The 13,659-nt window shown below is 38.2% G+C and overlaps 5 protein-coding genes across 5 annotated transcripts; 4 read left to right on the top strand and 1 right to left on the bottom strand.

Annotated features, from left to right (window-relative positions):
- The first annotated feature begins 271 nt into the window (after window positions 1–271).
- LOC108106868 (ER membrane protein complex subunit 5) lies at window positions 272–940 on the top strand. The gene is made up of 3 exons (XM_017214112.2): window positions 272–448; window positions 521–573; window positions 642–940. Exons 1-3 carry the CDS (start codon window positions 367–369, stop codon window positions 834–836), a joined length of 330 nt encoding a protein of 109 aa, XP_017069601.1. The 5' UTR covers window positions 272–366; the 3' UTR covers window positions 837–940.
- Window positions 941–966: 26 nt separating this feature from the next.
- On the bottom strand, window positions 967–3,150 carry LOC108106867. Its single transcript, XM_017214111.2, is given in 3 exon segments — window positions 967–1,660; window positions 1,662–2,491; window positions 2,638–3,150. Coding segments are annotated over 3 exon segments (1,692 nt in total). The 5' UTR covers window positions 2,807–3,150; the 3' UTR covers window position 967.
- Window positions 3,151–3,171: 21 nt separating this feature from the next.
- LOC108107102 (submandibular gland secretory Glx-rich protein CA) lies at window positions 3,172–4,958 on the top strand. The gene has a single exon (XM_017214488.2). The coding sequence runs from the start codon at window positions 3,782–3,784 to the stop codon at window positions 4,823–4,825; it is 1,044 nt and encodes a 347-aa protein (XP_017069977.2). The 5' UTR covers window positions 3,172–3,781; the 3' UTR covers window positions 4,826–4,958.
- Window positions 4,959–5,451: 493 nt separating this feature from the next.
- On the top strand, window positions 5,452–5,983 carry LOC121530546. Its single transcript, XM_041819772.1, is given in 2 exon segments — window positions 5,452–5,658; window positions 5,660–5,983. Coding segments are annotated over 2 exon segments (531 nt in total).
- Window positions 5,984–6,781: 798 nt separating this feature from the next.
- On the top strand, window positions 6,782–12,365 carry LOC108107101 (probable multidrug resistance-associated protein lethal(2)03659). Its single transcript, XM_017214487.2, is given in 11 exon segments — window positions 6,782–7,319; window positions 7,378–7,463; window positions 7,586–7,894; window positions 7,970–8,178; window positions 8,232–8,906; window positions 8,908–9,788; window positions 9,849–10,119; window positions 10,121–10,328; window positions 10,387–10,652; window positions 10,710–11,633; window positions 11,693–12,365. Coding segments are annotated over 11 exon segments (3,945 nt in total). The 5' UTR covers window positions 6,782–7,242; the 3' UTR covers window positions 11,732–12,365.
- Window positions 12,366–13,659: the final 1,294 nt, after the last annotated feature.

The following is a 13,659-nucleotide window of genomic DNA, read 5'->3' on the forward strand; positions in this document are numbered from 1 at the left end:
AACGTTCAAATATACCTGCGAGCGCGGCGGCAATATTAATATGACCGCATAGTTATGGAAATACCAAAACAAACTAAATTTTTAGCCGACACCTAAAAACAAATTAAATCGGAAACATAATATTCCATATTAACATTTTCCAACCTATATCAATACAAACTTTTTTAACTGCAAATGTAATCTAAATGTAATAAATAATATTTATTGGTTAAAATATTCTAACATAATTTAAACATTTAAACAACCCTAATCAATCGGCCAAGGTCCCATCACTAGGTGTGCCCGCATTTTATTTTAGCAAATTAGTGACATTTTTATAGAAAATTGTTCCGCCTGTGATTGTATTTTGTATTTGTTCAATAAAAAATGGGCAGTAAATTGTTCAATAAGCTTTTGCTGATTGCTGGATTTGCCAGTCTGGCTCACGCTGCTTTTTCGGCTGCGCATCGTAAGTTTCTTCTTGATAAGTTTGATAAATAAACTTTGGACCGCTAATGAGGTTTCTGCATTTACTCCACAGATCGCACTTATTTGAGGCTTACAGAGCAGGAATGGACCGGACTTCCGTTGGACGTAAGTATCAAACAAAACCACTGCACTTTTGTGGTTGCTAAAAGGGGGATTCTATTCACAATCCTTAGATTATCCTGCAAACCGTGATCAGTTTGGTGATCGTGATCTACAACATCATCGAAGTGGTTGGCAACTTTAAGGAAATTCGAGCCACCGTGGACATGCAACAAAAAACTTGGGACACTTTGGGCAACTTCCCTTCGTTCTATTCTTTTAATCACCGTGGTCGTGCCTTAAATCCTGGTTATACGCCCCCGGAATAGAAAGCGAATATTATAAGTTCTGCTATGCTTTATTTTTAGTCTCAGCACGTTAAAAGATAAAAAACCGTAAATAACAACAAATATCATTAAACGAGTGAAAAGGATTTTGAGTCTTGGAACATTATAAAGCTTTAGCCATTACTAAATGTTTTGCTCCCACAAGTTACGTAGTTCCCAAAATTAACAGATAAATGGCACTTAGGAAGAAACCAACATTCGTAACATGCTTTTGTATATTTAAAGGACGATGATAAACTTCTGGCCTGTAGCAGTGATATTGCTTTGACCTCCAGTTCATAACTTGATCTTAACTCCTGTCCAGGACTATCATTGCAGGCCTGACTGTGACAAATGCGACAACTGTCATGATGGTTACTTCTTAAGAGGCACTCATAATATAGCTCCGGATTGGAACGACAGCCTCTGACAATCTGCTTGCTGTGAATGTCAAAATACTCCAAGCAGGCGAGCTTTTGATTCATAGGCTCATTAGCTTGAATAGGGCAAGGAAGAGCGGTTTGTCCTCTGGAAATCTCCTCACAATCTTCTACGCCTTTACACTTATGGCACCACAGGCGCTCCTCTGGAAATGATCCTTTGTTGCAGAAACTTCCTTCACAGGGACGACAATTGTTCACATTTTCGGAATCACAGCTAAAATCTGGCTTTTGGCAACCTCTTGCAGTGGTGCCGTTGTTATAAGATACCACTAAACACGATGTTGCTGGCTCCTTACATTCCTCGATATATATTTCTCCTGGTCTTTCCCAATTTGCGCATCCTGCTCCAGCTTGATCAGTGCTACATTGGTAGCATCGAGTGAAAGTCCTTACTATTACACCCACCTTCTTCATCGCACTCGTAGCACTTAACAACTTCGGGATTTGTGGGAGCAGCTCCACAGCCTCTTTGGATACTCCAGTTGGAATACTCACAGGAGAAGCAGGAGGACGCTTCTGCAGATCCGCAAATGTTATTACTTATAGCAGTTACATTCGTTCGACAGAGTTCCTGGTCCAAGGAATTGCAGGTTAAACACCTCTGGCGTGCAATACATTCTGCATTGCAGTTATTATCACTGGATCTACACTTTTCTAATTTGTCCAAGTATGGTTCTAGATCTGTTGGCATTTTTGTTGAGCAACCCCTGACCACTCGATTTAAACTCCGGAAACTGAAGCAGTATTTATCCTCCTGCTCACCCAAAAGAACTTCCTGTTGGCATTCCTCGAACAGTGTCACATTGCACTTACCGGTGTTCACCAGAAAGAGATCCATCTTACATCCTCGTCCGACTGCAGAATCGCAGGTGGCGCAAACTTGTGTCCAAGCTCCCTGATCTTCGTTGCAGCCATTGATTTCACACAGCTGAGCGGCACTAGACAGCGTGTGATTCTGCTCGGAGACACAACCCCTGTAAGCTTCTGAAGAACTTATAACATCCGTGTAGCACTGATCCTCTTCCAAATGATAGCGACAGGGTTTTGGTTTTGCCCCTGGAGCTGCGACGCAATCCTGACCAGCGCAGTGATGGCATTTAAGTCGTCCTGGTGGATAGACACCGGCATTACACAAGTTTGAGGAACATGTCTTTGAGTAAGTGGCTCCGGTAATGGGCGTTTCAGCACCACAGCCGCGATATGTGATGGAGTCCACTAAAAAAGGCAGAGATTACGATACAGAACCATACATAACCCTCTAAATATCAAAATAACAAGCTACAAATGGATTTTACCTATAAAAAATTAATTCAATCCAAAAATAGACTCAATAACTATGACTAGCATTTAGTTCAACTCACCAATTGACATGGCACACGTCAGTTCAGATGAGCATTCCTTGTAGGGAAGAACACCCACCTCTCCGAGGGTCTGGGAACATTCCGGCAGGGCAATAGAATCGCAGTGATAGCAAACAATGGCAAAACTATGACCTATCATTGTAAACGCCTTCAAAGGTTTGAAACGCATTTTTTCTGAGAGAAATTTTGAAATTCTCACCTGTTAGCAAGAGTACCAGGAAAATGAAGAGCAGGTGGCGTCCAAGCATTTTGACAGCTTATAAAGAATGTAAACTAAAAATTGCACCTCTTTTTGCCAATTGAAACCCAATAATCTGTTTATGACTTATCAACTGTATAACAAAGAGTTGATATAGTTAAAACGGTGATAAGGATAAGCAAGAATAAGTCCATAAAAGAAAATAGGGTAATTCTTAACTTGGTAATTAAAGATCAAAATAACATTATTAGATTTCCATTTTTTATTGATAGAAAAGGTATTTTCAAAATAATATTTTGCATATTTTATGTTTATAAAAAAATATTTTTGTAAAAAGTATTTTAGGAGATGTTGTTTTATATTATATATAATTCTTTCGGTGTTGAAACTTCTCCCAACCACAAATGTATAGTTACCGCGATTTAATTCTGGCATATGCATAATGGCCAAAAATGTCATAACCATAATGTGCTCTGTGCCTTGACCCCATTATCGGAGTGTCCCATCGGTTCCATCGAAAGGTTCACATCATCAATAATTCAGGGCCTCGCATTTGTTGCAGGACATTCGGGAGCGACTCATAAGCGTGGGTCAAGGGTCCCGCGACCGCTGCTGTTCAACCCCGATGTATCGATTTAATTTAGAGACCGGATAATTGCGTGACAATCAGCGGATTCGAGTACACGTATCGTATGTCCAGGCGGTTTAATGACCACCGTCCTCAGTTGCCAGCTAAACAGACACGGGACAGGTCGGGAATAACAAACTCTTCCATCGTTGGCCAGAACAGAACAAATATTGCTATTTGCCGAGCTCTTCAGAACGGGGATAAACCGATAACAAAAGATACAGACCTGATAAGCACCTCAACTGCGGGTTCAGTGGAAGATTTATTTCCCATCCAAGTCATAAGCACCGCGAATTTTCAACCGATCGGGGACCACAATGCGAATAAGACTGCTGGTGATCTGGATTTCCCTAACTGCTCTACTTCAATGGAGCAGGGCCCAGGAGGATAACATACAAGAGGTCAGCATCAGTGGTGGATTAGAAGCCGAAGATAATCATGAAGATCAGACGACGGATAATAAGGAGAACGGTGTGGAAGCACCATCACCATCATTTTTTACAACCACAACCGAAATGCCTGCTCCTGACAAAGAGCCGGTGGATGCTGTAATGGGTACACAAGATTTACCATCTGATGGCAGCCAGATTAAGGAAATGGAGCACCAATCAGGAGAGGATAAAGGGGAGCCTGATGTACCAAGTTTGGGCTCAAACCTGGAAATGGATCAGAAAAAAGAGTCCGAAAATGAAAATTCTGAAACTTCTACCCCACCTAAAACTCCTGAAACAAATCAAGAAGGCCAAACATCTGATCATTCAGACCAGTCTCCCCCGGTTAACAATGAATCATCTTCAGAAGTTGAACCCAATATATTAAGTAAACCACCAACAGCGCCAGAGATGGAATCTCATTTACCCAACGAAACTGCAGTCATATCAACGGGAGAATCACCTGATTACCCTAATGACGGGCCCCAAGAGGACACCACACCACAACCCACAGAAGGAACTACCTTGACACCAGCTACGCCCCCCATACCTAATCCGGTATTCCCTCCTCCATTGAGTTGCTACTCCTGCATGTTCTGTAATGATACTAAGAATGAACCCAAGTCACTCTGTCCACCGATACCGGGAAAAAAGAATGGATGTCGTACGGTTCTTGTTCGAGATCCCAATCTTATACCGGGTAAAAAGGATTATTTTAATCGAGGCTGCATATCGGAAATGGACACCGCTTATTATCGTTATTGCAATGAAAATGCCAAACTATGTCCAACGTGTTACGAAGACAATTGCAATGTTCATACCATGACACAATTTATGGACTCTCCGGGTTCTGGTGCTGCCACTCATCATCTGATGGCACCTTTCCTTATCTGGAGCATCTGTTTGTTCAGCTACCAGGTGCCTTATTAATACATTTCACCCGCAAATTCTGAATAATAACAATTAATAAATGACTAATACCAAACATGGCAGATTATAGCGACAGTATATCTAGAAGTATTTGTTTAACCTATAAAAACCATAATTTTATCAATATAGAATTTGTTTGTATCTACCACTTTGCTTGACGTTTACCTTTCAAAATTGGTTTTGCATGTAAATATATTTTTAAATAAAATATTAAAAAAGAACACAGTGTGCGATAATTTGATGGGATATTTGATTTATTTATTTTAAAATATTTTCTCAGTGTAAAATATAAAATGATATAATGTAAATACATATAACTTTCAACTATTTTTCACTCTACTCGCATCAAAATAATAATTACTCAGCATGTCTTTAATGGTTAAGGGACTCTGGGATTGATTTCTAAAAAGGGTTAATAGTCCCTCGAGCTGAGGAAATAGTTATATGTTAGGCTCATAAAATGACATGAGTGTCAATCAGTGAACTGCTGTTAACAAGGCTATCAAAGAGCTTTTATAAAATCTACATTCAGTTGTTAGAAAAATAGCGACGGAACCATAAGGGAAAACGGAGATCTAGTAATAGACGACACAATTCTAACTTACAAATAGAAAATACATTTCAGAATGCATCAGATTAAAAGGAGTATTCTATTAATCGCTTTACTGCCTTTGCTTAAAGCCCAGGAAGAGCAAACTTTCTCTAGAGAAATAAACATATCAAACAAGGAATATGAGAACATGGATATCTTAGCCACTACAGAGGAAACGATCACCACAACTGTTTTTCCGCCTTTGAGATGCCTTAACTGTAAATTTTGTTTTCCCAATGAGGGGAAAAACTAGGAAGAATAAAGGAAAGAAGATGTGTCCAATAAAATTGGGAGAACTTAATGGTTGCATATCAATATATTATAGTTATTCTAGCTCTGCTGGAGGTCCAGACGGCTATATGGTGAGAAGTTGCATTTCCGATTTGGACGAGGACGGTCAGGAGTACTGTAGGAAAAATTCTAATCTTTGCGAAAAGTGTTACGACAAGGATTGCAATACAGTAGACATAACTAAAAATGGATTGATCACTAATGGAAAAGCTCAAATAATGGCTTCAATTTTTGTGACTTCTACTTCGACCGTTTGGCTTTTAATGATAATGTAGATAGATGTAAAATTACTTTTACATTTTTCTGTCTATTTGATGTCTTTTGCTTATATTTTATTAAACCCTAAACAACTTTTTGTATGTTCTTTATTGCATTAAAAAAAACTCAATATTAATTCCAATTAAAAAGGGATTCCGGTGTTTAAATAATGGAATTCGGAAATTGTATTCATCATGCTCATTAGCAGAATATCAACTCAGCAAAGGCTGAGGCTGGAGGATCTATAGCACCTTGCCTCCTTGCCCAATGTGGACTTACAAGCGTCTACATTGAATACCAGTATTACTGCATTAATTCCCTGGCGAAGCTAAAACCACTTCTCATGCCGTGGACTTTTTGGATTGAGTAGCGTGGGCTAACTGGCTCCTTGGCCATATTTCTTACCATCAATCACATTAAGAAGTTCACCTAAACTTAAAGTTCACCTGGAAAAGCTTTCCGGAGACAAGTGGTTTTATTTTGCTGATAACTACAAAATGCTTGTGTATATGGCACTTACCATAGCCAAGTTTTTAATTGTTATAGTTTAAAGCTTTTTGAGAAAGTTTAAGGATTAACCCATTGCTGGTAAGCTTTTGAAAAAGTAAAAGTAAAGTGAAAGAATTAAATAAGAGTCTTTCCACAGTTTAAAAAATTTATTTTAATTTTAACATAAATACAGTGTTGGAAAAAATAATAGAATCCAATATTACTATTTAACTTAAACGCTTTTTTATGTTTGAGATTTAGGAATATTTATGAAAACCACTGGGTTGGTAACATTGATAACGGTACTTAGTCACGATCTTCTTTTTGAACGCTTTTCGTCCGCAATTTTTGTTGTTCATAGAAAATATATATGTTATTTAAAAAAAAATGTTCTTGTTTGAACCGTCAAATATTCAGTGGTATCTTTAACAACTAAAACCTGCCAGTATTTCGATTTATATTGAAAAACAAAACAAAAATGTACTATCTGAAAAAGTCGACAGTTCAATGTAAATAAAGATTCGAAAACCTATTTTTAAAATAAAGATTAGAATTAGTTTCTTTCTAATCAACTTTGTCCGCCGAATAATCTTGAGTCTGCAAAAACTTGCAAACTGATAACTTATCTCATTTTGAAGTGAAAATTCGTAACCATGAGCCGAAAATCAACTCAAGTCAGTAGAATAGCGAACTTAAGGGTGAAAAGACGGATTATTTTTAACACTCTTTAGCCAATTTTTGAATCGTTATTATTCTTAGTGTAAAATACTCTTAATATCAAATCAAAATGCAATCGGTAAAAACTAAAGAACTTCCGGAGAATCCCAAAGAGCGATCTAATTTGTTTTCGAAATTATGTTTTTGGTAAGTATAAATTGCTGAATAGAAAGTAACTACAAGTGTACCAAATTTAAATGCTTAGGTATACCATACCCATACTTATGAAGGGATCCAAGGACAGCCTGGAAACGAAAGACATTTACAAGACTTTGACGGAGCACAAGTCGGGTATGATAACATTTGTATTTGTTTAAGCAAAGCAAGTGATTAAGATACTACTTTCATTTACTATTATCAAGAAATTTACCGTACTACAATGTATTATAACTGTTATAAAAAACCTATTCCAGACACTCTCGGCGATAAATTGTGCTCGTCATGGAACCAAGAACTTAAAAATAACAAGGAAAACCCGAAACTAATACGCGCTCTGCTTCGGGTTTTTGCTTGGAGATTCGGATTTTATGGACTTTTTACATTCATCTCAGAGTTGGGATTCAAAACATTTCAGCCGATGATCTTGCTTAAACTTATCTCATACTACACTAAAGGCTCAGAATCCGTTGAGATGGGCTACTACTATGCGGGTGGTCTGATCCTGTGCAGTGTCCTCATAGTAGTTACCGTTCACCCAGTCTACTTCGGCAATCAGAATCTCTGTAAGTCTACCAATATATTAATTATATTTTCATTTATTGGCTTAAAATAAAATCTGATTTTGTATGATTTTGTAGGTTTTAAAATGCGTGTGGCCATGGGCAGCATGATCTATCGGAAGGCGCTGCGGCTGAGTAATCGGGCACTGGGTAACACAATGTCTGGATATGTGGTGAACCTTATATCAAACGACTTAGCCCGTCTGGGTGGACTCCCCTTTCATGCTCATATGTTGTGGGTGGGTCCACTAGAAACGCTGCTAATCACCTATTTGATGTACCTAGAGGTAAGAAGACCAAAAGTCTTACTAATTCTCAATAAGAATAAATCGGTTTATAGATTGGGATAGCAGCCGTGTTTGGAGTCGTCTTCTATTTACTCTTCATACCCCTCCAGATGTATCTAGGCCAGATTACCTCAGTGCTGCGACTGAAGGCTGCCAAAAGAACGGACAAGCGAATGCGGATAATCAATGAAATCATCTCGGGCATACGAGTGATCAAAATGTATGCCTGGGAGTTACCCTTTGAACGAAAGGTGGAAATGGTCCGAAGGAAGGAGATAAACGCTATTCGCCAAGGCTCATATATAAAGGGAATTGGCTTTGCCTTTGGAATATTCACCTCACGTGTATCCATATTTCTAAGTTTGGTTGGATATGTGATCTTGAGAAATCTTTTAACACCAGAAGTTGCCTTCCTGGTTACTGCTTACTTTAATGTATTACAATACTCAATGGCCATATTCTTTCCAATCGCCATAAGTCAGATGGCAGAACTCCTGGTTTCTTTAAAGCGCATAGAAAACTTTATGCAACTCGAGGAGGTCACAAAGGTAGACAGGATACAAAATCGTCCAGGAAAAGGACCTTCTGTTGAAGCCAAGATACCTCTAAATGAAGAGGAAGAAAGTCTTTTGCCCAAAACGGTCTCTGCCGGTAATCATCATCCAACTCCTTTCGATTCCATTATCTCCATCACAAGACTTGAGGTAAAATGGGACACTAACTCACCACAACAACACACTTAGTGGAATAAGTTTGGAAATTCTTCCTGGAACATTAGTAGCCATAACGGGTAGCACAGGATCCGGGAAATCTAGTCTCCTTCACGCCATTCTCGGTGAGCTGGAAGCTCAGTCCGGGCAGATCCATGTAAATGGCTGCATGTCATACAGCTCCCAGGAGCCGTGGCTTTTCGCCGGCACCGTTTGCCAGAATATCCTCTTTGGTCAGCCCATGGATCGCAGGCGGTATGAATCGGTGGTGAAGAGGTGCGCTCTTGAACGAGACTTTGAGCTCCTCCCATTTAAGGACAACACCATTGTTGGAGATCGAGGAGCTTCTTTGTCCGGTGGCCAGAGAGCAAGGATTAGTTTGGCGCGAGCTGTGTATAGAGAAGCGTCCATATATTTGCTGGACGATCCCTTTAGTGCGGTGGACACCAGTGTGGCCCATCATATCTTCGAGCAATGTGTGCGAGGCTATTTGCGAGGAAGCACAGTAGTCCTAGTCACTCATCAATTGCAGTTCCTGCAGCAAGCAGATCAGGTTGTGATCATGGATAAGGGCCAAGTGAGTGCTGTCGGCACCTACGAGTCACTCCTTAAAAAGGGAGTCACCGTCCTTGGTCAAGCGGAGAAGGAAGATAATCCGGAAGATAATCTGACCATCTGTAATATTCCTCACAACGAAGTGCGACGCAACAGTGAAAAATCGGAGCAGTCCTTCCAGGATAAAATCAATATGGAGCAACAAAAATCAGGTGGCGTCGGCCTGGCCCTTTACTGGAAGTACTTTAAGGCGGGCGGTGGAATCCTCCCGTTTCTTGTCATGGCTTCCAGCTTTGTGGTTTTGCAGGGAGTGATCTCAATGGGCGACTATTTTCTGATATACTGGTAGAAGTCTAAAAAATCATAAAAAAAGAATCCTTAACTTTTATTATTGTTTTCCTTTAGGATGAACAAGAACAAAAATGCGGTAGCGAATAGAGATCAAATAGTGGATGATTTGAGTGGATCTACTTATTCTGAAAAAACGGACATCTACATATTCACAGTAATCATGGTCCTGACCATTATACTAAGCCTGACAACCGCAATTTTGTTAATCAACATGGCCAAGAAGGCGTCGATTTGTTTGCACAATACCATGTTTAAAACACTCCTACGAGCCTCCATGTACTTTTATAATACCAATAACCACGGCCGCATTCTTAACCGATTTTCCAAAGGATATTAGCCAAGTAGACGAGATACTGCCTCCGATGATGGTTGATATTATACAGATTGCCTTTTTGCTAGTTGGCATAATAGCCATGATAGCTATCGTCAATCCTCTGTTACTAATTCCAACAATGGTAATTGCAGTAATTTTCTATCAGATTCGGAAATTCTTTCTCAAAACATCGATGGCTTTAAAGCGAATTGAAGCAACTAGTAAGTACAACTCTATCTATTATTAAATTACTTAATATTTTGGAAAACAATCTTAAAGCTCGATCCCCCGTGTACTCACATTTGGCCACTTCTCTGTCTGGACTGACCACCATCCGTGCTTTCGGTGCCCAAAGCGCTCTAGAGTTGGAGTTTGACAATTACCAGGACATTCATAGCTCCGCATTTTTCATGTTCATTAGCACATTTCGCACTTTTGGCTATTGGTTGGATTGTATCTGCCTGGTTTATATAGCAGTAGTTACTCTTAGTTTTTTTGTATTTCCACCGGCTAATGGAGGAGAGGTGGGTCTGGCCCTAACACAGGTAACTTAACTGAATAATTACAGTGTTTCACCAGCTCAGTATTGATGTTTTATACAGGCAATGGGCTTAACTGGCTTCGTGCAATGGCTTCTGCGACAGTCCGCTGAGTTGGAAAACACAATGGTTTCTGTTGAGCGAGTGCTTGAGTATGGGAACATTGAGTCGGAAGGACCATTGGAATCTCTGTCGGAAAAGAAACCATCCAAATCGTGGCCCGAGCACGGCGAAATAGAGTTTGATGAGCTGAGTCTGCGTTATGTGCCAGATCCGAAAGCGGAAAATGTGCTTAAGTCACTGAATCTCGTCATTAAGCCTAAGGAAAAGGTCGGCATTGTGGGACGTACTGGAGCAGGCAAGTCCTCGTTGATCAACGCTCTCTTTCGACTGTCCTACAACGATGGATCCATCCGCATAGACTCAAGGGACACAAATGGGATGGGTCTGCACGATCTGCGTAGCAAAATCTCGATTATTCCTCAGGAACCCGTTCTGTTCTCCGGCACACTTCGATACAACTTAGATCCCTTCGAAGAGTACAGCGATGACAAGCTGTGGCACTCCTTAGATGAGGTTAATTTGAAGGATGTGGTGGGCAATATGACCAAGGGCTTAGAAACCAAAATCACCGAAGGGGGGTCCAACTTCAGTATGGGTCAACGCCAGTTGATCTGCATGGCAAGGGCCATTCTTCGCGAAAATAGAATCCTTGTGATGGACGAGGCCACGGCCAATGTCGATCCCCAGACGGACGCTTTAATCCAAACCACCATTAGAAACAAATTTAAGGACTGCACTGTACTTACGATTGCCCATCGCTTGAACACTATTATGGATTCGGATAAGGTTCTGGTAATGGATGCTGGACGATCTGTGGAGTTCGGGACACCCTATGAGCTTCTAACGGGGGCAGAAGTGTTCCACGATATGGTCAAGAAATCAGGAAGTGACACCTATGATGACTTCTTTAAGATCGCTCAAAAGGTTTGTTGTCATGTTATGTCGAAAATATATTTTTGTAATTTAAAAACATTTTATTTTAGGCATTCGAAAGTACGCAGAATGAGAGAGTTTCATCATAATATTTTGAAGATATCTAGATAGATATCTTTTGTCCGCATTCTAGTTTCTTTCTTAAGCGGACAAACATCACTAACGCTATGCTTTTATATACATATAATTTTTACAATTGGATTACTTTTATGTTTTTATGAGAGTGCAAATGAAGGAAGTCTTCACATTAATTTCACACGTGCGTAATGTCAACTATTAATTTATATTATCTTTTAATGCTACAATTTTTATAAGATGTAATTAGTTCCAGACAAAACAGACAAGAAAATGTGTATTTCATATCCCTGACTTTTTTTTTAACTATAAGCCCTTAAACTATAAACGAAATGTTATCTCATAAATAAACCTTAATACCGTTCATTACAGTACCGAACAAAGCTATAAGGCGGGCAGACGAATTGTTCTATTTATATATGTATTTTCTTATCGTCTGAAACATTATTTAATAAGTATATTAACGTGTGTGCTTGTATTTTTAATAGCTAATTAATAGCTTTTTAACTTGTGTTTACGAAATAAGTAAATTGATTAGATAAGACTCGAAATTCTGATTGTTATCTATGCACCTATCACCTCACCTATGCAGTTTTGGCGCTGTTAAATAATCTGAATAATGTTGTCAATAAAAAATAAATGATAAAATTTGTATTGTATCTTATTAAATTCCGAACCGTGTTACTATATCTCGGTGTAGAAATACCAAAGCAAACCGCAACTATTTGACGGGTTTACTTTTCATTCATAGAATCAGTTTAATTTGATATCACTGTAAGTGCGAGGGAAAATTTATGAACAAACTAGTGTTTGTCAGTTATTGTACGTATTATGTATGGCTAGGAACATGTTGACGTTTGTCGACAAAGATAAGAATAACACAACACCAAGGGTGTGCGAAATCACTTTACTATAAATAAAAAAAAAAAAATTGTTTAACCATTTTTTTGTACGTTAAAAAATGTTGCTGAAATTATTTTTTAAACTCATTAAATTGTATATGAGAGCTATAATTAACATACATTTGAAAACTACTCAATTATTTAGAAAAACAAAACGAGGTCAAGGTCGACTTAAATGGGAAATTCAATTTAAAAGGTGACATTAATGCAAAATACTTTACGACCAACAATTAATTTTAATAATAGAAACTGAATTAAATATACGTATCTCAATTCACGTAATCATCAACATGGTTACTTGATTACGGGTACAGATCATATATTTGATTAAAATAAAATTATAATGATGATTTTGGTCTCCTAAACTAGAATAATTTGAATATATTTTTGATAAGATATGTATTTACCATGTGACAAGGGCGATAAATATAAGTGCTGTACCGGCAGAATTGATGAGGAAAACAGGAAATGAAATGATGAAATTAATTTAGTAAAAAAAGTTTTTTATGGAATTTCAATTATATATGCAATGATAAACTCGCAGACTAGTCATTCCATATCTATTATTAGAAAAAAAGCGTTAATTGAAGTTATTTTGAAGAACTGTGAATAAATTTGTTTACCTAAAAATGTATAATAATACGCTAAATAACCTAACATATTAACAGCAAGCTTTTTATTATCTAGGACTTAATATACAAGTCCATTATTATTTATTGTATCATATTACAAGACCCGTTATCTTATCTTTACAAGGTGCAACCTATGTAAATAGTTGTACCTACACTAGCATTATATTATTAAGGAGACTTAAAATGTTTAGATACCTTATCGGAGCACTTAAATATAGGGCGGAAAATAATTTCATTAAATTGGATGACCTATATCTTATCGTTGAGAGTTGCACCCTGATGTTGTAAAAACTAGCCATGAAAATAACAGTTTTTATAACTGGATGTTTTTAAAAAAACGAATTAAGAATTTCGCCTAATTAGTTATAAGTACCAACCACATTTATAGTTTTAGAAACTATAAAAATA

The sequence above is a fragment of the Drosophila eugracilis genome, unplaced genomic scaffold (genome assembly GCF_018153835.1).
Source record: "Drosophila eugracilis isolate 14026-0451.02 unplaced genomic scaffold, ASM1815383v1 contig_952, whole genome shotgun sequence".
Classification (NCBI taxonomy): Eukaryota; Metazoa; Arthropoda; class Insecta; order Diptera; family Drosophilidae; genus Drosophila; species Drosophila eugracilis.

Excerpts from the sequence above, each read along its gene's own strand:
- LOC108107102 (XM_017214488.2), top strand. The coding sequence starts at position 3,782 with ATGCGAATAAGACTGCTGGTGATCTGGATTTCCCTAACTGCTCTACTT.
- LOC108106868 (XM_017214112.2), top strand. The coding sequence starts at position 367 with ATGGGCAGTAAATTGTTCAATAAGCTTTTGCTGATTGCTGGATTTGCC. Across the intron at positions 449-520 it reads TGCTTTTTCGGCTGCGCATC|ATCGCACTTATTTGAGGCTT; the intron begins GTAAGTTTCTTC and ends TTTACTCCACAG. Across the intron at positions 574-641 it reads GGACCGGACTTCCGTTGGAC|ATTATCCTGCAAACCGTGAT; the intron begins GTAAGTATCAAA and ends CACAATCCTTAG.